Source organism: Panthera onca, chromosome E2 (assembly GCF_046562875.1).
Source record: "Panthera onca isolate mPanOnc1 chromosome E2, mPanOnc1 haplotype 2, whole genome shotgun sequence".
In the NCBI taxonomy this organism is placed as follows: Eukaryota; Metazoa; Chordata; class Mammalia; order Carnivora; family Felidae; genus Panthera; species Panthera onca.
This window is the reverse complement of record NC_138353.1, coordinates 15,829,313-15,852,333: the sequence shown is the minus strand read 5'-3', so window position 1 is coordinate 15,852,333 and position 23,021 is coordinate 15,829,313. Positions and strand designations below refer to the sequence as shown.

At 44.5% G+C, this 23,021-nt stretch overlaps 1 protein-coding gene across 1 annotated transcript; it reads right to left on the bottom strand.

Moving 5' to 3' along the window:
* Positions 1–957: 957 nt before the first annotated feature.
* On the bottom strand, positions 958–21,011 carry LOC132689900 (uncharacterized). Its single transcript, XM_078438482.1, has 6 exons — positions 20,688–21,011; positions 13,924–14,046; positions 11,498–11,665; positions 8,211–11,086; positions 7,489–7,748; positions 958–6,963 (listed from the first exon to the last, which is right to left on the bottom strand). The coding sequence occupies exons 2-6, from the start codon at positions 14,032–14,034 to the stop codon at positions 1,109–1,111; spliced, it is 9,270 nt and encodes a 3,089-aa protein (XP_078294608.1). The 5' UTR covers positions 14,035–14,046; positions 20,688–21,011; the 3' UTR covers positions 958–1,108.
* Positions 21,012–23,021: the final 2,010 nt, after the last annotated feature.

The following is a 23,021-nucleotide window of genomic DNA, read 5'->3' as shown; positions in this document are numbered from 1 at the left end:
GCACCTCCTTTGTGCTTGAACTCCTCCCCTACTCTTGCAGACTGTCTCCTTGAGCTCTGTTCCCTTTCTCAAGGTATCCTCAAACTCTCTTGAGGTCCCAGGCACCTCCTTTAGCCCAATACACTAAAATGGGTGTAGCCAGAATCACACTTGAGCCTCACAATGAGCCTCATTTGCACATGATAAAACTGAGGCTTACAATAAACAATTGAAAATAAAAAAAAGCTGAGGCTTAGGTGAAATCACTGGCTCAAGATTATATGTCAAATTGAAAGGCAGGGATTCAAATCCTGTTTGAATCTTATAACCCACATTCTTATTCACACACTTAACTCCCATTAAAATAGCTACCTATGATAGAGAGAGAGAGAGAGAGGGAAAGGGAGGGAGAGAGAACTGTATTCCAGGAATTCTGTTAAGTGTTTCACTAAGGTAGTTGTTACTATCACCATTATACTTTGAGGAAACCAAAAGCTAAGATTAAAGAGCCAATAAATGGCAGAGAATAAATGGAATGAGAGTTTTTCTGAATTCAAAGTTGGCATTCTTAATCATTATTTCACTCTATTTCCCCATTATGTAGATGAAAACACTAAGGCTTAAAGATGTTCAGGAACTACAGATCAAAGTTTATGAAGGGGAAAAATTATGGGTGTTCTCTGCTTCCTCTCAGATTAATGCTAAATAAATAAAAGCCCAGCTGCACCAGACACTCTCCTCCTAGGAACTTTTGAGGGAGGAAATACTAACCAAAGAAAAAAAGAGTTCCAGGACAGACTTTTCTATCAAAAGTTGATCAAATGCTGGCCCCTACCCTCCAAAGGATGTACCCACTGACAAAAAACAATCAGTCCTGTGAGGACAAATCTGTTTTCTCTGTTTTCTCTATCTACTTTCTATGGGGATCCTAGGCTGGGGAAGAAAGAGAAATCAAAATGTTTGTTACAAATGAGAAATGTCATTTTATTCAGTACAAGGTAGCAGGTTTCTGGAGCCAAATGAATACAAATACTTGTTTAGGCCCACCTTGAAGTGGGTACAGGAGGCTTAAAATCTATGGCCAGGCTTATTTCCCAGCAAGGCCCCAAAGTCCTAATGTTAGGCCAAATCATAGAGTTGGAGTAGAGATGTTGGGCGGCCTCTCAATAAGGTAAGGACTGACTTGTGGTAGACTTTTCCAGGCAAGTTCTAGGAACCCATACTGGGCAATGCCCACAGGTTGGATAGTATGCACCTTGCTCTTCCCAGGCAGAGGTACAACATCATGGAACTTGAGAGGACCTGCAGGGGCACAAGAATGACCACAAAACAGGCCACAGAACAACCGTTCACCAAGTACCAGCTCCTTGGCTTTCAGGGCATTTTTATAGATGGTCTCTTGAGGTTGGAGTGCCTCTCTCTGCAGCAACTGTAGTAGGAGCCTCTGGATTTGGAGGGACTTAAATTGGTACAGATCCATGAGTTGGTAAAACCGTTCCATCCAAGCAGTGCGGTCTTTTGCATATCGTTGCTGCAATGTCCGCAAAACATAGTAGAGTGCCACAAATGTCTCCCATTGAGGCAGCTTTTCCTTTTTCTTAGAGACGGGCTGCGCCTTCTTCAACTTGGGCAATGTGAGGGGCCTGTCTTTTCCCTTAAAAGCTCTGAGATCCTTCTGAAACATCAATGCTAGAGTTTGTTTGTCCACAGAGTCATGGGCACCTGTGAAAATCTCACGCGCGATAGGATAAAAGTGTTGCATTTCCATCTCTTTGAGGGCATTGGATAACTGCTGTACCCGAGCACTCCTGTAAGGTTCTCCTAAAAGATGCCAGTTTATAGCCTTTGGGACTTGAATCCTCTTGGTGGTTGATGGGAATACTGGTGAAGGGACGGGCAGTGCTTCCTTCTCTGCCTTGTGAAATTTGGGGAGCTCTCCATTCTCCCTCAAGACCTGGAAGTCTTTCTGGAATATCAAGTCCAGGGATTTTATATCCACAGAGGGATAGACAGTTGTAGGAACATCCTTTCTTACTGGATAAAGGTTCAACATCTGCTTAACAGCAGAAGATAACTGTTGTGCCTGCTTCTTCCTGTAGGACTCATCTAAGAGAGGCCAACTGAGACGGTGTGGGGTTTGAGGCCTTGTGGCAGCCAATGGTAACACTGCTTCAACAACAGGGAATGGTTCTAGCCGGCTCCATTTTTCTTTTCTTCTAACTGGAGGGATCCCTTTTAAGTGCACTGGACTCAAAACATCCTTATAGGGTTGTGATATGTCTGCATGACTTACTTCTAGGTTCTTCCTGAAGTGTTTAGCAATGGCTTTAAGATTGTATAGACGCATCCATTTCAAGTATCCCTTTGAAGTGAGGTTTCTGAGGAGCTGGTGCAGTCGATGGAAACTGTTCCTGGAAAGCTGCTCTCCTGCTTCCAGCCTTATTAAGGCATTGTTAATCCAGTCCTCATCTGAGAAGCTTGCTTCTGAGTAGCATGGCCTTTCAGCTGGTGCAGAAGTAAGGGATGGGGCTGAGGCTAGGGCTGGGCCTACGACCTGGCCCTCAGTTTTCCCCATTGGCAAATCCTGGGACTTCAAGAACCACTTCCACATGTCACCTTTGGGTCTATGTTCAGATTTCTGTGGTTTCCTGATCATATCAGATAAATGGGACTCTGGCCTATGGAGGCCTTCTGGGATCTGGGCCTGGAAGCCTGTTCCCCTCCCTTGTAAAAACATACCCCTAGCTTTCTCCAAGAGCACATCCTCTTGTCTTCTCCAAGAACTTGTCTCAGGGTGTGCTCCAAGAAGTTGACTTTCCTGACCTTTCAAATCTAAATGATCCCCTAACACTTTCCTGGGCATTCTCTGCTTTTCCAGAGCTACTGGGAGTGGCATTTTGAAGGGGCTTTTCAGAACTGTTGGCCACATGACTTTATCCCTAAGTGTGGGATCTCTCTTTCCATCAAGCAATCTTTCTTTCTTAAAAGTCATTTTCCTTCTAGTTGTACCTTTTCTTTTCTCAGCAAGAGACTCATCTTCTATTGTTAGCTTTGATAAGCTCACTTCCTCCTTGGAGAGCTCTGTTTTCAATACTCCCTCTTCTGGGAGTATCACCTCCATAAGTCTGCTCTCCCCATCCTTCTGTCTTTCCTCCTCCTTCTCCCTTTTCTCTATCTTCCCCATTTCCTCCTGGCTCAGGCTCTCCTCCTCCCCCTGGCTCAGGCTCTCCTCCTCCTCCTGGCTCAGGCTCTCCTCTTCCTCCTCCTGGCTCAGGCTCTCCTCTTCCTCCTGGCTCAGGCTCTCCTCTTCCTCCTTGCTCAGGCTCTCCTCCTCCTCACTCAAGCTCTCCTTCTCCTCCTCCTCACTCAGGCTCTCCTCCTCCTCATCCAGGCTCTCCTCCTCATGTGGGCCCTCTTTTTTCTTCTTACTCAGCCTCTTGTTCTCTTGAGTCAACCTCTTTCCCTTTCTCCTTCTTTGGGATGAACTTTGTTTTTTATGCTTCTTAGCCAAATTCTCCTTCAATTTCTCTTCACTCAGGCTTACCTTCTTTTTCTTCTTAATCACATATTTCCCTTTCTCCTTCCTGGGCAGAATCCCTTCCTTTTCTTCCTCAGTAATGCTCTCCTCCTCTTTCCCCTTCTTAGTTGGACCTTCCTTTATTTCCTTCCCAATAAAACTCTCAGATAAGCCTTCAAACAGAGTATCTCTGATATTCTCTAATAACCACTTCAGCGGAGTCTTTTTTAGTTTATTCTTCTCAATTCTCCTCAGAAGTTTCTTTAGCTGCTTTTTTCCTAACATATTTTGTTCCTGGACTTCCTTTAATATACTCTCTACCTGGACTCTATCTAATAGTATCTTTCCCTGGACCTTCTGTAGTAACTTTCGGTTCTCCTTCAAGCTCTCTCCATCAGTCAGTGTTCTCTCTTTGGTGGCCAGCCTATCATCTTCTACTTTTCCCTCTTCCTGACCCAGCTCCTTCTCTTCTTTCATTATTTCCCCCTGTTCCTTAAAAAATTCCCACTTCTGGCCATCCATTTCACTCTTCCCTGTCATGAATGATCTCTCTTCCTCACATATTTCTGTTTCTTCTGGTAGCACTATACTCATTTTTCTAACTGTTTTAGCCAGGATCCTGGACAGGTTACTCTCTTTCTTCCTTATATCTTTTAACCTGGAACTAGCCTCTTTGTCTTCAGAACAAATCCCTTTCTCCATATCCAGTTTCCTCACTGTCTGTATTCTCTCCTCTTTGGTTCTTTTCCTTTTTTTCTTGGCAACACCCATCTCCTTGATCCTAATGTCATAGGCCAATTCCCTCTCTTCCTGGGACAATTCCTCTTCTTCCACAACTTCTTTCTCTTCCTTAGTTTTTTTCTTTCTCTTAGTTATGCCAATCCCCTTTCTGGCTACTGCTTTTTTTCTCTTAGCAATATGCCTCTTCTCCTTGGCCAATTCACTGTCTTTCTGGGTCAGTCTTTTCTTCAATGCTTTTTCCTCATTTTCCTGGGACTTTTTCTCCACTTCACCAGCGTGTTCCTCCCTTTCTACAAAAATTTTCTCTTTTACCCAAGCCCGTTGTTTTTTTTTATCGCTCTCTTTCTCCTCTTTCTGACCCCATATTCTCTCTCCTTGGGCCTGTATCTGCTCTTGTAGGGCTAGTTGCTCTTCTTTGTGGGTCTGTTGTTCTTTTTTGTCAGTGGCTTTCCTGTCTTTCCCAACCCATTTCTCCTCTTTCTTAGCTTGTTTTTCCCCCACCATGGCCCGTTTCTCTTTTTGAGGGAACACTTTCTCAATTTCTTCTATCTTTTTCTCTTCTTCTGGGACCAGTTTCATCTTTTCTCTGGCCCATTGTTTTTTATCCTCAGCCTGTTTCTCCACTTTTTGAGCCATTTTTTCCTCTTTCTGATCCCGCCTCTTTTCTTCCCGGGCCTGTTTCTTTTCTTCTTGTGACCATTTCTTCATCCCCCCAGCTTTTTCCTCCTCTCCTGAGTCTGCTTTCTTTTTTTCCCAGGCCCATTGCCTCTTCTTCTCAGTCGTTTTCTCCTCTTTCTGGGCCCTTCTCTCCTTTTCCCCCTGCTTCTCCTCTTGCCCTAGGCCCAGTTTCTTTCTTTCCCAGGATAATTGTCTGTCCTTGGCTTTTTTCTCCTCTTTACTAGCCTGCCTCTCTTTCTGGTCTTCTTTCTCCTGTTTCCCAACTTGTTTTTCATTTTCTTGGATTTGTTTCTTTTTATAGGCCTCTTTTTTCTTTTTTAACCATTTATTCTTCTCTGTGGTCAATTTAATTTCTTGCTCTGCCAAGCTGCCCCTTTCTGATGCCTGTTTTTCTTCTTCCCCAGACAGTCCCTCCTCTTTGCTAGACAAATGTTCCTCTTCCTGGGCTAATTCCCCCCTTTTCTGGGCCACTTCTTCAACATGTTTCTCTATACCTTGAATGTGTTTCTTCTTTTTGTGGGACTTTTTCTTCCTACCTTTAACTTGTTTCTTTAAGTCCAGAATTAGTTCCTCTTCATCCCAGGCCAGTTCCTCTTCTTCCTCACTTGACTCTTCCTCACTGAACTCCTTCTCTTCCTCACAGGGCTCCTCCTCTTCCTCACCCAGCTCTTCCTCTTCCTGGGACAATTTCCTCTCTCCCCAGACAGGCAACACCTCTTCCTGGGGCCACATGTCTTCTTCATGGGCCATCATAATCTTCTCCCAGTCCCACTTACTCCTTTTCAGGGCTGCCCTCCCCTCTTTCTGGGTCACTCTCTTTCTTTCCCCTAGTCGTTTTTTCCCTTTTCCAGTATCTTTCTTTTCTCCTAAAACTAACTTCTGCTCTTCCTTGGTTAATGTCTTTTGTGGATAAGCCAGTAGTTTTTCCTCCCAAGCTATTTTTTCTTTCTGATGAGTCAGTTTCTTCATATCCTGGATCAGTTTCTCCTTACCCTGAATTAATTTCTTCTCTGGCTTACTCAGTTTCCTTTCTTCCTCAGCTATTTTCCCATCTTGCCTGGCCAGTCCCCGTGCTTCTTTTTTTAATTTCCTTTTCTGTAAGGCTAGTTTATCTAAGAAAGCAACTTTCTTTTTCTTGACTTGAGAAAATGCCTTGTCCTTCTCTAATGCTTCTTTTCCCCTTTGTCTTCCCAACTCTGTCACTTCTTCCTCCACAATCTCTTTATCCACCTTTTCTGTTATAGTGGATGGTTCTTCTACCACTCTTTCCTCCAATTCTGAGGAGTCCTTTAAAAGGGGGCAGATCTCTTGGAATAGATCCCAACTGGGCTCTTGGGGAGCAAGAATCACCCGAGCCAAGTCCACCAATTCTTGACCCAGATCCCTTAACATTCCTGGATGGGAACTTGCTATCCTTGCGGTGGCAAGATAGCAAATGTCATTCCGCCAAGACCTGGTGTCTGATTCACCCGTGTGTCCAGGGGCACCAGCCAAACCTTGGCCACCCTTTCCAAGTTTCTTCCTTGTATCTTTTTCTTGCTCAGCAATCTGCATGACTTTTTCTTTGGGCTCTTCTGCAGTCGTCTTTGAAATATCCTTCAAATTTTCTTTCTGTTTCAACTTCGCAGCTACTTTTTCATGGCTTTTTTCCACTGCCCTTTCCCAGAGTCTTTTCATGAGTTCTTGTCTTTCCAGCTTAGGGAATATCTCTCCATAATCTTTCATGTCATGTTGATCTATGGCCTTCATAATCTGTGTGGCTTCCACTGCCTCTGTGACTGCCATGTGGCCTCTTCCTTCTTCTGTGGCTTCCATAGCTTCTGTAGCTTCTGTCATGACCTCCTTTGATTCAGCAACCTCTTCAGATTTGGCTGGGCTGAAAGTACTCAGTGGCAGCTCTGGCTCTAAGGCAACATCCTCAGTGTCAATTAGCTCTGATTTCTTGGCCTCTCTCTGTTCACCTTCATCCTCTGAAGGCACCAACATAGAGCTAAATTTTACAAGCTCGGTCTCTCTCTTCTTTCTGGAAACTCTCAGGTCCTTTTTAACTGCAGAGATATTGAGGAAAATATTTCAGAAAAAACAGAGGCCCTGAGTGGTATCCTTTGTAATATACAGTTCAATGAACTTCCATAAGAAGTACAGAGGCAAAGAGGACTGAAGCTTTATGGCACAGAAATGCTTGTCATTTTATCCCAGCTTCCATATCCTGAAGAAATAAGACCTTGCTATTTGTTGTGGTATATGTGTTTCCTTCCCAGGAAGGTTACTTTCTATGGAAAAGAATCTCTACGTAATTATGTTCCCACTGATATAATTTCAGATATCTTTTTTTTAATGTTTATTTATTTTTGAAAGAGAGAGGAGGACAGAGGATCTGAAGGGGGCACCGTGCTGACAGCAGAGAGCCCTACGCAGGGCTCGAACGAGATCATGACCTGAGCTGAAGTCAGATGCTCAACCGACTGAACCACCCAGGTATCCCCATTTTAGATATCTTGGCCTTACTGACCCTGTCTTTTGGTGTCCTAAGGTGGGCCCCAAATATACCCCATTTATTACCCCATACATACTAAGACTTTCTCTCTTCTCTTGAACATATGTCATTCTTTTCTTTCGTTTGGTGATCTCTTCAGGTATGAATGTTCGTTTGACAAAGGTCTCAGGTTCACCATCCATTGATATGTCTAAAGAAAAAGGAGGTTGTTGGTCTCTGTGTGACAAGGTCAGGTTTTCATTCAGCTGCTGCTCCACCCGTGTAAGCAGGCACTGGATGTCGTTAGCTTGGATCCCCAGCAGCTGGTCCAGAGAGGTTTCTCCAATAAGTTCCCGCCTATAAAAGTCAAGAGGAAAAAAGGATGATACCAAGCCAGTGATAAAACTAGATTTGAAGAAGAAGGAGGAAGAGGAGGGAAGGAAGAAAGGAAGACAGGGAGAAGGAGGAGGAGGAGGAGAAGAAGAAATTACAATTGAAGAGGCAGAGATAAAGTGGCCATTTAGGACAGAGTAGTCTGAAGTAAAGGGTTGGTAAAGAAGAAAGAATCAAAGATAGCAAAGAATCAAGTCATCAGGGAGATAAAAGATATTTTTTTGGTTGGAAGGTTTGTAGACTTGAGTCTCGAGGAATCTTAAGGATCAGAAGAAGGGTAAGCACTGGGGAGAAAAGCAAAGAGAAACAAAGAACATAGTGGGAGGAAAAGAATAGAAAAGGTTATAGAAAAGGAGAATAAGCAACCATATTCTGGAGGTTAGGAGCTAGAAAAAACAGAAGGGGGAAAGCCACTACACAACTTACTGCATTTTTTGGAGGGTTTCTTGTTCCTTCAGCAGGCCTACCAGCATGCTCTTACTTTGGATGCCTGTGACTCTTATCATAAGGTACAAAGCCTTAGCCCGCACATTTTCATCACTGTCCATCAATCCCAGACTCAGTGGAACAGCAAAGAGATGGCTCATGATGCCAAGCATATCTAGCCCCTCCCAGGCTAGCTCACGGATGCATGGGTTGGGATGGAGTGTATCTTCCAGCAGGCGACAGGCAGTCTCAGAGCACAACCTTGGAGATACTTGGTAAGTGGCAAAAATTTGTGCCAGGGCACTAATATATGTCGTGTACTGGTCTATAGAACAGTAAACTGTGAGGCTGAGGATTGCCTCAATTAAATTATTTAGAAGTCCTTCATCAAGTTTTCTTCCTGCCCAATTTCGGTTTATAAAGCTTGTTAGAACATCATAGAATGTTCGTTTCCACCACTTGGATTTATCCCTCTCTCTCCTCATTGAGATGTTCTCTTCTGATAGAGGCATAGGTGACAGTGTCTGGCGTCTGATGGGTTCAGTCATGTCCCAGTCTGTATCTCGGTAGGATGGGTACAGGTCATGGCGTAAGAAGACTGGGGTACCGTCAGGCCAAAGGCAGGCACGGATAACTGAGTTGGGGATGTAGCCATCAGGAGCAAAGGGCCATTGCCGCCCTTTACCAAAGAAGCCATGCAGTTTATGATAGGGGTTCAACCCATTCCAGCCAGCCAGCCGTAGTTGAGCAGGAACTACATGTGGGGGACGATTATGCTTGGGGTCAGGAATAGAAAAAGCAATATCCTTATCCTCCAAAAAATGTAATTTGGGTTCCACTTGAATCAGAGAAGGCATACATCTCTCTTCCTCTACAACATGGGGCACAGTATTGTCAAAGGCAATGACCCGTTTGTTAACAAGGGCCTCTAGCCCCTGTAATTCCTGCAGCCCTTGTCCAAGATAGACAAATTTGGGTACAAGTACTATTTCAAAAGAAAAGAAGAAGCTAGGCAGAAAGAGTTTAGGGTCTTCTTGTATTTCATCTGCATTATTCAGGATAGCTAGGTGAATCAGCCGAGCAGGAGGGAGCAATTTTAAGCATGATACCAGGTAAAGACTCTGGTTGAAAGTCAAAAGCAGGTCACCCCGATTATTGGCAAAGCAGAGTGGACCAAAATGCAGTGCTGAATCCAACTCAGTTATGAGTCTACCATGGAAGTCCCAGATCCGGACTGAGCCATCAATGCCCCCTGTGACAAAAAGTTTCAGGGAGGAGCAGACATCAAATGAAGTGATGGCACACCGGTGCAGGCATTTTGTCTCTTCAAACATAGAGCTTTGTTTTGATTCTGCAGATTGCAGAAAATCTTGATAGTGCCAGAGACGCCAGCAGTGGTTGTCAGTGATGGCACCCACAGAACCCGGCAGCAGTATCACGTGTTGTAGGGGGCAACTACAGAGAATTTTGCTTATGGACTGCAGGATTACCTTGTTCTTCCACAGCAAAGCTTCTGTCAGGTATACAGTATTATCCATGCCATAGGAACAGAGCAAGGAGTTTTCCTGGGGACCTTCCAGGGTAGACAGGGCCAAAACTGCCCCAGAATGAACAGTCTTTTCTATTCGGGCATAGCTATAGTGGGAGAGGATTCTCACAATGCCACTGTCATGCCCACAGAACATCAGTCCTACTAGGCCCATACCCAAATGGGACTGTGCGTAGGCCAGGCAACTTACTCTGTCCCTAGAGTTTACTGAAGTGCATACCATATACTTGGCTGTGCAAGGCGAGCGCGTTGCATCAAACACCAGCACCTCTGAGCTGCCTGTTGCCACAAAGAGCTCCTCATTGTCTGGGTCATAGGCCCAAGCCACAGCCTTATCCATGACAAGCAGAGGCCAGGTGAGAACCAGGAGATCTCCTGTCACTGGAGACAGGAAGCGCAACAAACCATCCTTAGTGGCACACAGGATCCGAGTCCAATTTCGGCCACAGCAGACCCGGTGCACCTGCTCAGGAGCAGAACCACAGACATTGAAGAGGCTATAAAAATAAGGCAGGTGGTGCAGTGAGAAAGCGTGCGTAGTCTGGCAGAAAAAAGTGGTGTTATCAATAAACTGCAGTTGCCGCAGCCCCTCACCAATCTCCAGCTGCCGCAGCAAGTTCCCAACGGCAAGGTTCCATTCCCTTACTGTGCCTTCTCGGCCTGCTGTCAGTAAGGTGTGGACCTCTGGCCGGCTGTGAACACATATAACTGATGAGGAATGGGCCTGGAAGCTGTGGAGGAAGTTACCCTGGTCTAGACTCCAAGCATGGATCTCTCCATCCTTGTTTCCAGCATAGAAATATCCCTGAGAGACACAAGTGAAGGAGCAGGTGATGGAAGAGCCACTGCCTATGGGAGTGAACTTTCTTACCTCTTTCAGCTGGCCCTGACCCTGGTGGGTGAAGACCCTTACCTTATTCTCACAAAGGGCCAGGAGAGACCCCTTGGGGCCATTCAGGGAAAAGCCCTGTACAAGCTCATGACCAGACATGGGCACTGTTTGTGCCATCTGGAGGTCCCTGCCATTTGGTAAGATAAGCCAGGTAACCACAGCCCCCAAGGTACCAGACAGCAACACCTCTGTTTCTGGGTCATAGCAGAGGCAGCTGATGAAGAAACGACAGGGCACTGTGCCCAGGGATATGAATGCTCGATGGTGATCTCCAAAGAGCCACAGGTGCATGTCACCACAGTAAGCAACTAACATGTGGTAGGAACCTGTGTGGACCATTGCTTCAATGGGTGGTACTTGATCCATCACACAAAACATCATCTTCTCCATTGTTCCTTCTGCTTCTGTATCTTTCTTTTGTATCCAAAGTACTGCCTAGAAGAGGATGAGAGATGAAAGTTGGACCATGGAGGCAGATGATCTCCCAAGAGTAAGGGGTATGAAGGGTTGAATGTTTAGATCGCTGTTCCCTCTTGTAAGACTAAGGAAAGACCAAAGAACTTAACTTTGGGAGTTTCCTAATACTAGGATTTGGGTATGGGATAGAAACATGATTCTTAAGGCTCTTTCCTTGGCCTTCAGTCTGCTTTCTAAGGAATATGAATTCTCTGGACCTGAAACTAGAGGTGAAAAAGATCACTGCATCCAGGTCAGATTGAGAAACAGAGATAGATGTTAAAATGAGCTAACTCAGAATCCCCCTCATCATTCTGAGATGAGGACAGTTGAGGTATGATGAATATAAAGTGGATTAAGAAGGAGGAAAAAAAAGGGAGGTAGCTTTACCTGTATTTGGTTTGAATCTGGTTCCACCCAGTTTAAGGAGACAAAATAGTTGATGTTGATGGAGTAGAAGCAGATGAAAGGCTTGCTCTGGGGATGGTGAGGCTCCTGGTACAGAGTCTCAGGCCAGTCACTCAGTACAATCACCTCATTCTTTGGTTTCTCAGCAGACTGAGAGAGAAGAGTGGCCTGTTAAAAGGCCTAAGTCGCCACTCACTCATTCATTTAATAAATATTTATTGAGGATTAGCAGACATTTGTTGTTTTTTCATTAACCAACATTTATTTACCCTACCACTGGAAAGCACTATTTGGGGGAGTCATCCCTCCTTCACCCTCACCCACATCTTAATTCAAAGTACCTCCCAGCCTTTCTCAACCAAGTTTCCGTAAGAAGTAAGCCCTAATGTCCTAAAGTATCCATTCTACATGAGGCATTAATTTCTCCCCTATGTGTCTAGAATGTTACTAGTTATGTATCATCCTTAAGAGAAATGAGAAAATAGCCCCTCAAATCTGTTTTCCATGGTTCAGGTGAGGAACACTTGAGAAAGGGTGGTATGTTCTAGGACACACACTGGGGATATGATGCTGAGCAAGAGAGACATGGCCTTAGCTTTCAAAAGATAAGAGTCCAGGGGCGCCTGGGTGGCGCAGCCGGTTAAGCGTCCGACTTCAGCCAGGTCACGATCTCGTGGTCCGTGAGTTCGAGCCCCGTGTTGGGCTCTGGGCTGATGGCTCGGAGCCTGGAGCCTGTTTCCGATTCTGTGTCTCCCTCTCTCTCTGCCCCTCCCCTGTTCATGCTCTGTCTCTCTCTGTCCCAAAAATAAATAAAAAACGTTGAAAAAAAAAATTAAAAAAAAAAAAAGATAAGAGTCCAGTGGGGGAAACAGGCATTACATAAACAATTAACAAATGTCTGTACAAAACAAATAAGTACTTCCAAAGAAAGGAATACAATCCTATATGAGTAAGACAAAACAATCCAACCTTGGCAAATACTCTACCTCAGTTGGAACAACTCTTCAAAGTCCCTGCCTACACCCAAAGGACCACTCCTGTCAGCGTCACACTCATGATACACTGCCTATGGGAAACTCGTACTTCACAGACTTAGAATGCCCATGACGTGGGCATCAGAGCTAGACACTTTGGCATGTCCCTCTTTCACTATTCCGATATGCATCCAAGGAAAACGTGTGCTATTCACAACATGGAGTGCTTCAGCTCTAACATTCTGTATTCTGACCCCGTAGGGTGTGTGGGTGTGTGTGTGTGTGTGTGTGTGTGTGTGTGTGTGTGTGGTGTATTAAGGAAGATATATGTCTTTCAACATGTTACACAGTAGGACATGTCCAACATACACTATCTTCCAGTAACAGAGTTTATATCTAGGACATAAGGACTTGAACTCCTTGTAGGGATCAGCCAAAACCGAGGCTCATAAGTCTACTTCTGAGGTCCCTTTCTCAGCAGTATAGCTTGTGCTATACTGCCTCTTGAACAGTACTCCATGAATCTAACTCCCCAAGCTTCTCTGCATCCACAAAGGACCTGAGACTATACTGAGGCAACTTAGAATCTCTTTATATTTGTCATATTCAGATCTTTGTGTGTTCTGGGAGAATACAGAACACAATGCTGGAGACAGCTTCCACTGCCATTGCTGGTTCAGTGACAGCAGCAGAGTTGAGAGAAAGGATGCTGGTATCTGAGCTCTCAATCTCCCATCCCTCTTCATTGAATCAGAAGGCTAATTTACAAACCCCTTACTCCATTAATTACCATTCCTCTCCTCCTTTTATGTACAAATGATTCACTTACTGACTCAACAGTATAAAGGGCTTTCTCAGGAAGACTCTAAAAGACTATCTTAAACCCAAGTAATGTATCTGTGCCTAGAAGTACTGTTGCCTACTGTGTATCAATCCTCCTCCTTCTATCCCAGTAAAACTCAGCTCTTGTTCAGGGTGATCATGGCCCCAGAAATTCTGGCAATACAGAGTGGCAACTGTAGCACTCTAAGGCTGGCACAGCTCTGTACTTTCTGACCTTCTCTCTTCTACCTACTTGCAATTTAAAGCTGATACCTGGAAGTACAGGAACTGTCCTGCAACCTTAAGATGATAAGCTAAAATATTAAGGATAGCGAAAAGAAAGAAAAAGAACATGGGTCCTTGACATGTAAAGACAAAGGTATCTCCTGCTTGTTTAATCCATGTGAACTCACTTTTTGGTTTTGTTTTGTTTTGTTTTGTTTCCAGCATAATGTGTTTTAATTGTTATCATCTTAGTTTAGAGGGAGGAATTGTTTAGGGGTATGGAAGAGCTCCTCCCAAGGAGGAGCTCACATGCTGCCCAGGAACAGGCTGCCCTGGCAGGGATAATTAGTCCAAGCCCACCAGGTGCTGATCTCCCATACACGTCACCTTTAGATCCTTCAGCATATTATTTATGAAGAGTTTCAAGTCCTTCCACTCAGGAATAAGTCTGGGTGACGGTGCCATCTTTGTGACGTTCCAGCACTTTACAGACATCATGGCTCACAGAACCTGTGGGATGTAAACATGACTTAATCACATCTGATGTGAGACTGGAAATTGAGGGAACTGAGAGAGGGAAGAGCAACAGGGAAAGTGAGAGAAGGGGAGAAGCAAAAGCATTAGGAATAGAAGAACCTCTCTTATTTCAGAAAGATTGGAGTGACAATGAACTACTGACACTTGCAGCAATGTGGATGAATCTCAAAAACATTGGTGAGGGGAAGCCAGACACAAAAGAACAGGTACTACATGATTCCATTTAGATGAAATTCTAGCAAAGAGTAATCTGACCTATAGGGACAGAGCAGATCAGTGGTTACCTGGGTCTGAGAGACTGGGAGATTCCTGAGAAAGGGTAATAGGGGACTTTTTGTAGAAGTGAATGGAATCTTCTATATTTTGGTGGTTATATGAGTACACAAATTTGTCACAAGTCATCGAAACATACACTCAAAATGGGCCCACTTTATTAGATGTAAATTATACCTAATAAAATTGATTTTTAAAAGAGGATAGGAGTGGAGTGGGAGTTTTAGGAAGTCTAGAAATGGAAAAAATGTGGCAAAAGAAAGCTGTCAGGTGAGCTTAGGTGAATCAGTTGCAGCACAGCTGAAAGAATACACGAGCCTGGCTTTGCAACCCTTCCTTTTAAAAAAAAAATTTTTTTTAATGTTTATTTATTTTTGAGAGAGAGACAGAGCGTGAGAGGGGAAGGGGCAGAGAGAGAGGGAGACACAGAATCCGAAGCAGGCTCCAGGCTCTGAGCAGGCAGCACAGAGCCTGATGCAGGGCTTGAACCCACAAACCATGAGATCATGAGCTGAAGTCAGATGCTTAACCACTTAACCGACTAAGCCACCCAGGCGCCACCGCCCTTTCTTTTTTTATTAAGATTTTATTTTTTAAAGTACTCTCTGCACCCAGCATGGGGCTCGAATTCACAACCTTGAGATGAAGAGTTGCATGCTCCATGGACGTGAGCCAGCCAGGAGCCCCACCTTCCTTAATTCTCTTCATTGTGATGCTCATTGTTGTATATACAGTTTTTAGACTTAATTATATCTATCCTACTTTACTACTGAAGCCTTTATGTATATAAGTCACTCACATGTTCAACAAATGTTTATTTGATGTTCATTATATGCCAGGCCTCTCAACCTAGAGCTGGAGATAAAGCGAGGAACAAGAATGATTATCTGCCCGCCTGGAGTTTACTATCTAATATGGAAGGCAGATACTCAACAAGTTAAAATAGATGTCAGGTTCTGGCCAGATGCCAGACTAAAATAACCTGAAAGTCTCCCACTTATGAACTTCTAGAAATTGTGGATAACAAGAGGCTGAATTCCAGGAGCCAGCAATGAAGAGGGGAGAAAAAAGCAAGTAAGTGCAAAGCTGCCTCTGTGATAGTTCTGAGGAGGTATAGTTATCAGAACCCCAAAATGATTGTAATGGCTAGAAGCTAGGGTAGTGTTGCTCTGACAAAGAGAGGACATAGGACTTGGGCTCATAGGAGATAGGGAGCCAGAACTGAGATCCCTTCATTACCTTGGAAACAGACACTTCCATGGACAGAGCTGGCTTATGACCCACTCTCTGAAAGCTTACAAACCTTTAAACTTTTTTCCAAGCATGAGTCAGGAACCTACATACCTCCAAATGCCAGGGGATACCCATCAAGTTCTCCGAAGTGATTCTCTGACATATACCTCACTTGGACTGACCAGGAAGAGGAGCAAGGGGGGGAAGAAGAAATACCACAAAGCACACCAACCATTCTCTCTAAAGAAATCATGTAAAATCTAGACCTGAAAGGGCAATAAGCTAAGGGTCACAAAAATCTCCTTTACAATCTTAGCATGTCCTGTATCACTTATCTGACATCTATTGTTCTCTAATGAAATTCCCAGAACACTGAGAGTCACATTTAATAACCTGTTATATGTGTATATTAAAAATGCTAAGGAAGAGGGGTGCCTGGCTGGCTCAATCAGTACAGCATGTGACTCTTGATTTCAGGGTTGTGAGTTCAAGCCCCATGTTAGGTGTAGAGCTTATTTTTTAAAAATGCTAAGGGGGCACCTGGCTGGCTCGGTTAAGTGTCTGACTTCGGCTCAGGTTATGATCCCATGTTTTGTGAGTTCGAGCCCCACATTGGGCTGTCTGCTGTTAGTGCAGAGTCTGCTTCCGATCCTCTGTCCCCCTCTCTCTCTGCCCCTCCCTGCTTGCACACACACACTCTCTCTCTCTCAAAAATAAATAAACATTTTTTTTAAAAATGGTAAGGAAGAGAGCTTTCCTCTACTTGCTAGAAGGGATGCTGCTGGATTCATGAATTGCTTAATAAAGTCAATTAGATCTTAAAATTTAAAAAAATACTAAGAAAACTACCAAAAAGAAAGAAACAAATAGAACGTAAGATTTAACCACTTGAGGAAGGGGATATGAAATAAAAGAAATACATATCAATCCAATGAAAGAAATATACGATGAAACATCACAAGGAAAAAAAGAGGTATGACAAATAGAAACAGAGTAATAGAAACAAGTCAAAATATGTCATTATAGAATAAATACAGACTAAGCTCATTTGAAGACAAATTTTCAGGTTAGATTTTTTTTTTTAATAAATAAATTATAGTTGCATGCTTTTAATAAGGGATGAATCTAAAATGTAAAAACATAGAGGGGTGCCTAGGTGGCTCAGTGGGTTAAGTGTCCAACTTCAGCTCAGGTCATGATCTCACAATTCATGGGTTCGAGCCCTGCATCGGGTTCTGTGCTGACAGCTCAGAGCCCAGAGCCTGCTTTGAATTCTGTTGTCACCTTCTCTCCCTGCCCCTCCCCCACTTGCGCTCTCTCTCTGTCTCTCAAAAATGAATAAACGCTAAAAAAATAAATAAAATAAAATGTAAAAACATAGAAACATTAAAGTATCATTATTGCCATGGCCTTCTGTTCTGAAAGCATCTAAAATCAATAAAGAGAATCAAAGATCTTTGCAAACTCAACTTCAGCAAAACCAAGAGATAAGTATAATTTGTAAATAATAAATTACTCATAAAGGCTGAGAAAAACAGCTGAAATCAGTGGCAATTATGACAAAAGAATTGGAAATAAGAAATTATGGAGACAAATTTGAGATGGAGGGAATGGTAATTATGGTAATTTGTTATAGCAGCAATAGAGAATTCAGGCACTAACATTTTTTTGGGAAAATTTATGCACCAAATACTTTCTGTGTATTGTCTCATTTAATACCAACAACCTTCTGAAGTAGGAGCTAGCTATATTCCCACTCTGCAAAAGAAGTTAATTAGTCTACCTATAGCCAGACAGCTAGTAAGAGACAAAGCCAGGATTCCAACCCAGAATGCGTGACTACAGAAGGCACCCCTTGAACTACTGAGCTACACAACCTTCCTAGAGTCAATGGAGCTCACAGAACTTATATTAAGGGTGTCCAAGGTGAAACAGTATCTCATCAGCTGAGCTCAAATGTGAGCCTCGTTTGTCTAGTTTCATAACTGTTCGCAAACAATCAACAAATACTTGTTGAGATTCTACTTTGTAACATTTTGCTTTATAGTATTTTGCTACCAACTGGGGATCCTAAGTTCAAAAGTAGACACGGTCTTCAAGGAACTTCAGATTGTTAAAACTGGATAATTGCTGTAATGGAGCACCTGAAGGTGGATGAGGCACCACAGAAGGAAATGCTGGCACCTAGCACAGAAATAGCATGAGGAGGTTGCCAGGCAGATAAGGCTTACTCAGACATTCCAGGAGGAGAGGATGGCACAAACACTTAAATGTATGATTTGTGCCGGAAACTACATAGGAGTTAAATATTCTTACAGCACAATGTTCAAGAAGGCGATAGAAGAAAAATGGCTAGACAGTTAGGAGTTACTATTAAATGTCATACTAAGGAGTTCAATTTTCATATTGAAACACTGAAAAACAGGGGCGCCTGGGTGGCTCAGTCAGTTAAATGACCAACTTCAGCTCAGGAAGGTCATGATCTCACAGTTTGTGAGTTCGAGCTCCACATCGGGCCCTCTGCTGTCAGCACAGATCCCACTTTGGATCTTCTGTCCCCCCCCGTCCCCCGCCGCTGCCCCTCCCCTGCTCATGCTCGCTCTCTCTCAAAAATAAACATTTTTTAAAAAATAAAAAAAAAGAAACACTGAAAAACAGTGTTAGCAGGGGAGGGATGTCAGATTAACCTTTCAGAATATGTACTTGTCCAGCCTGGAGCTGGATTGGGAATCAGTCAAGACAACCTGCCAGGAGGCTACTGTAATAGTAGAGGTGAAATATAATTAAATATTCTGATGGAAAGCAGTGGGAAAGGAAAAGCAAATGACAATAACAATATAATATATTTAGGATAAAAATATTTGGGGGGTAGGATTTATGGATATTGCAGATTATTTGGGTATGGAGAATCAGGAAAAGAGAAATCTAGAATGGTTCCTGGGTTTCTGGGTTAGGCTTTGAATAAAATTTGATATATTCAAATGGGCTAAAGAAGAGTAGGATTGGGTTGTTCCATTGGAGGAGGTTCCATTGGAGGAACAATGATCAGTTTGATTTTGGATTTGTTGAGGTGGTTATAGAATATCTGAATGAAGACAACTAAAATGAATGGGTCTGGAGATTGGGTAAAAGGTCTGGGTTGGAAACAAATCTATGAAATGACCAGTCTGTAGGGATTGCTGAAGCTGGGGATCTGGAGCAGCTTGCCCACAGGGGGCTATGCTGCATGAGAAGGAGACTTGATAAGCAGACAATTAAGGGGGCACACACTGAGAAGGAACAACTATAAAGAGGTAAGACGTTCTTCCAGAAACCTGAGGAAGAGAGTTTCATGAAGGTAGGTCACCTGTAACAGAGAGGCCAAGTGAGACGAAGAGTGGATTTGGCGAACGGTACCGGTGTCCATTAAGGGAACAATATCAGCAGAGCAGTTATTCCTGAAGTCAGCCTGGAAGGAGCTGAGGAATCAGTGAAAAGTAAGAACCTTAGAAAAGCTTCAGGATGAAGGGAAGAGAGGGGTAAGAGGAGAAAGCTAGAGAGAAGGAGAGGGATAGAAGAGTTATGTGGGAAAGATTTTTTTTTTAACTCCAGATTTTTCATTAAGTTCAAAAGACATCAAATTATTCTGTCAAATTGCTATAAAAGTTCCTAACTGCTTATTCTGAATTTCTGCACTTATCTTGCTGAGGACCAGGGCAAACAGCTCCCAAGCTGGCCCTAGAGTGCTCGGGAGGACCACGGTGGCAACTCCTATCTCTAGCTGAACATTTCCAAGCATTTTTCTTCCATCTAGCAACAGTCAACTACCTCACTTTAATTTCTACCACAAGAAAGGTTAAACCCTCCAGAATCCTAGATACAATTCTCAAGGACATTCATGGGAAAACCAAAAGATTGACCCCTGGAGGGAAGGTTTTTTTTTTTTTGTTTTTTTTTTTAATGAGATCATTGAATGTGTTTAAATGTCAGGAGGAAGAAACCATGAAGGAGAGTGAAAATACAGAAAAGAGAGAGCAGGCTGCTACAGCAAGCTAATGTGATGAGAGATGAGGGTTAGATTGCACAAGCTCAAAGACTCCCTAAAACTTCCTCTGCTAATTTAGGACTAGGAGCTCTGGGAAAATGGAAAATGCCTGACACTTCTGCCCAAAACCTGAGCTAACACTCCTTTCCACCAGGTTTGCAGTGAGAGGCATTTCACTTTAACCAGTCTTGGCCTCAGAAAGGAATGCTCTTCTCTTTTTCCCTACTAAAGCCTTTACTTTTTTAATTTTTAATTGAATTTTTTTAATGTTTATTCATTTTTGAGAGAGAGAGAGAGAGAGAGAGATAGAACACGAGCAGGGGAAGGGCAGAGAGAAAGGGAGACACAGAATCCAAAGCAGGCTCCAGGCTCCAGCCTAATAGCACAGAGCCTGACACAGGGCTCGAACTTAAGAACCCTGAGATCATTACCTGAGCCGAAGTTAGTCGCTTAACCAACTGAGGCACCCAGGCGCCCCTCTACTAAAGCCTTTTATTTTTTTTAATGTTTATTTTTGAGAGACAGAGAGACAGAGCACAAGCGGGGCAGGAGCAGAGAGAGAGGGAGACACAGAATCTGAAGCAGGCTCCAGGCTCTGAGCTGTCAGCACAGAGCCCAACTTGAGGCTTGAACTCACGAACTGAAGATCAAGACCTGAGCCAAAGTCAGATGCTTAACTGACTGCGCCACCCAGGTGCCCCAGGCCTTTAAAAAAATTTTTTTTAATGTTTATTTTTGAGAGAGACACAGAGCGTGAGTGGGGAGAGGGGAGAGAGAGATGGAAACACAGAATCCGAAGCAGGCTCCAGGCTCTGAGCTGTCAGCACAGAGCCCCAGGCAGGGCTCGAATCCACGAACCTTGAGACCAAGACCTGAGCCGAAGTCAGATGCTCAAATGACTGAGCCACCCAGGCACCCCAGGCCATGCCTTTAAAAAATAAAGTGAAATAATGAAATTCAAAAGGTTTTATAATGAAGAAGTGCAACAGAACTTCAGGGTGCTATTACTATGAGAAGTGAAGGAGCCATGCTGAGACTGAGGTATAGGACAGACAAAAAAGCAAAACTTCGCAAATAGACTTACGTTTACAATCCTAGATTCTGCCACTTCGATGTTTCCTCTTGCCCTTTAGACTTCTCAGACTGAACAAAGTCTTATCTCACCTACAGCCACATGTCTTAATGAGCTCAGTGGGACCACTGCCACTCAATATACATTCTCCAAGTTGGGAAAAACCTATGACTCACGTCGTACAAAATCACAGGCTTCCTGATTCCCTCTTCATTCCCTCCTAGTTCACACACCTTTATCTTCCACAGAAGATAACATGCCCCTATTCTAGAAGAGACAGACTCTCATCACAGTTTTCCAGGGAAAGAGTGTCACTAGCTCCAACATCATAACGGTTCAGACTCCCTCAATAACCCCTCCCACCCCCACCCCCCCACACACGTCTAGTGATACAGCACTAACATTACTAAGAACCTGAAAATCCCCATATGAATGTGCTAAGTGCCAGGACGTAGGAGGAATCTGGCCCTTTGTTATAGTGGAGTGGGGTCACTACAGTGCACTTGGGATGGAGAGGGCTTAAAAACTGACCTTGTATGACAGAGTGGCATTCGGTCATATTACATCAGATTACAAGACACACTACTGTGTTGGGGTGGGGGAGGGTACAGCGGGAGGAGCTTGGCCTGTTTACACCTGCCAGGAACTGCTTGAAGGGACTGTTGCTGCATCATCTCCCATAATGCCTTAAACCAGGGCTGTCAAATAAAATAGTTAAATTTGAATTTGATTCCCAGTTAAACTTGAATTTCAGGTAAACAATATTTGGGACATACTTATGCTTTAAAAAAGTATCAGTGTTTTAACTGAAATTCAGACTGGATGTTCTGCATTTTTATGCGCTGAATGTAGCAGCCCTCCTTAAAAGCACTATTATACACATATGCAGCCACACAGCTAGATCGTGGTAGGGCCACACACTCCAGGCATGCCCTTGGCTGCTATGCCAGTCACCGGACATGCGGGCATGCGCCCGTGAGGCTCTGGCCTTTATGACAGAGGCCTTGCATCAGCGGCCTGCGTGTGCAGCTGGCTCTGTGTGCTGATAAAGGGTGTCCCTGTGCCCTGTACGAGGGGAGCGCCGGGGCCGCATCATGCCCAGAGAAGCCGCAAAGCAAAACCTGTTAATAAAAAGCAACAGTGATAGGAAACAGAGCAGTCAGTACCTAAATATTTCTCTGGCTTCTTTCTGCACCACCTCTCACAGAGGCAAGTAGGTGGCAGGGCGGCCACTGAAAGGCAAACCTGAAAGAGATCACCTGGGCCGCCCCGCCTCCCTCCTTCTCCTTTGCCTTCGGTTTAGACGCCTTGACGAAACCGATGTCCGAGCGGGTTGGTGTAGAGCGTGCACGCTGCCTGAGCGGCAGCAATCGCTCCCTTCCGCGCTTTCCTCCGTGAAATCCTCCGCGCGGGCCGCACCGCCGCCTTGCTTGGGCTGGTGAAAGCCACTACCAAGTTTTGGCGGGAAAGCACGCGAGACCCATCCGCTACGCGTGCGTGCGGGCGGGCACACGGGTGGAGCTAGGGCGCGCGCGGGATTCAGATGCGCGTGCGCGCGCTGGCGCGAGAGGGCGCCATCCCAGATGGCTCTGCACGCGACCCCACTTCCTACCTCGGGAGCGCGCGCAGCTCGCTCCGCCTCCTCCGTGGAGTTCCGCCGCTGCCTTCCTTGGTCGCGCACGCGCTCGGTTCCTTTTTTCGAAGGACTCGCGGCTCCTGTGCAGTTCCGAGCTGGACCCTGGAAGGGAGGGATTGAGAGAACAGCGTGAAAGGGTGGCCCGGCGGGAAAAGTGCGGCACCTGCTTTGAGGCGGGAGACTTCGTCCCTCCGGGCAGGGGGATGGAAAGGCACTCAGCGGCCAGCGGCTTCCACCCCCGGTTTGGGCCGCGGAGGCGGAACTACATTTTCCGGCGTCCCTGGTGAGATGCTCCCTAAGCCGTACCTTTATCCATCTCTGCCAGGCACGCGAGGGCTACCGACTAGATTTTCCAGGGTGCTGTCGTGTCCTGCAAACTGCAGTTGCCAGCATGATCCCTCCAAGTTACGGGAGTTTCGCCTTTGCCTTCAACTGCCCCATTTCTAGAAAAACTGGAGTATATTATCGATATTTCCTGCTTCCAATTTCTTTTCTCTTGTTCTCTCTTGAACCCACTCTAATCAGACTTTTTTGCAGCTATCACTCAACTAAAACTGCTCTGGTCAAAGCATTACCAGTGATCTTCATTTTGCTAAATCTAATGGTCGGCTTTCAGTTCTTACTCGACTTATTAGCAGCACTTGACAGAGTCGATCTTTACTACTTCCTTGATAGACTCTTTTAGTTTCTGTAACCTACATTCTTGTTTT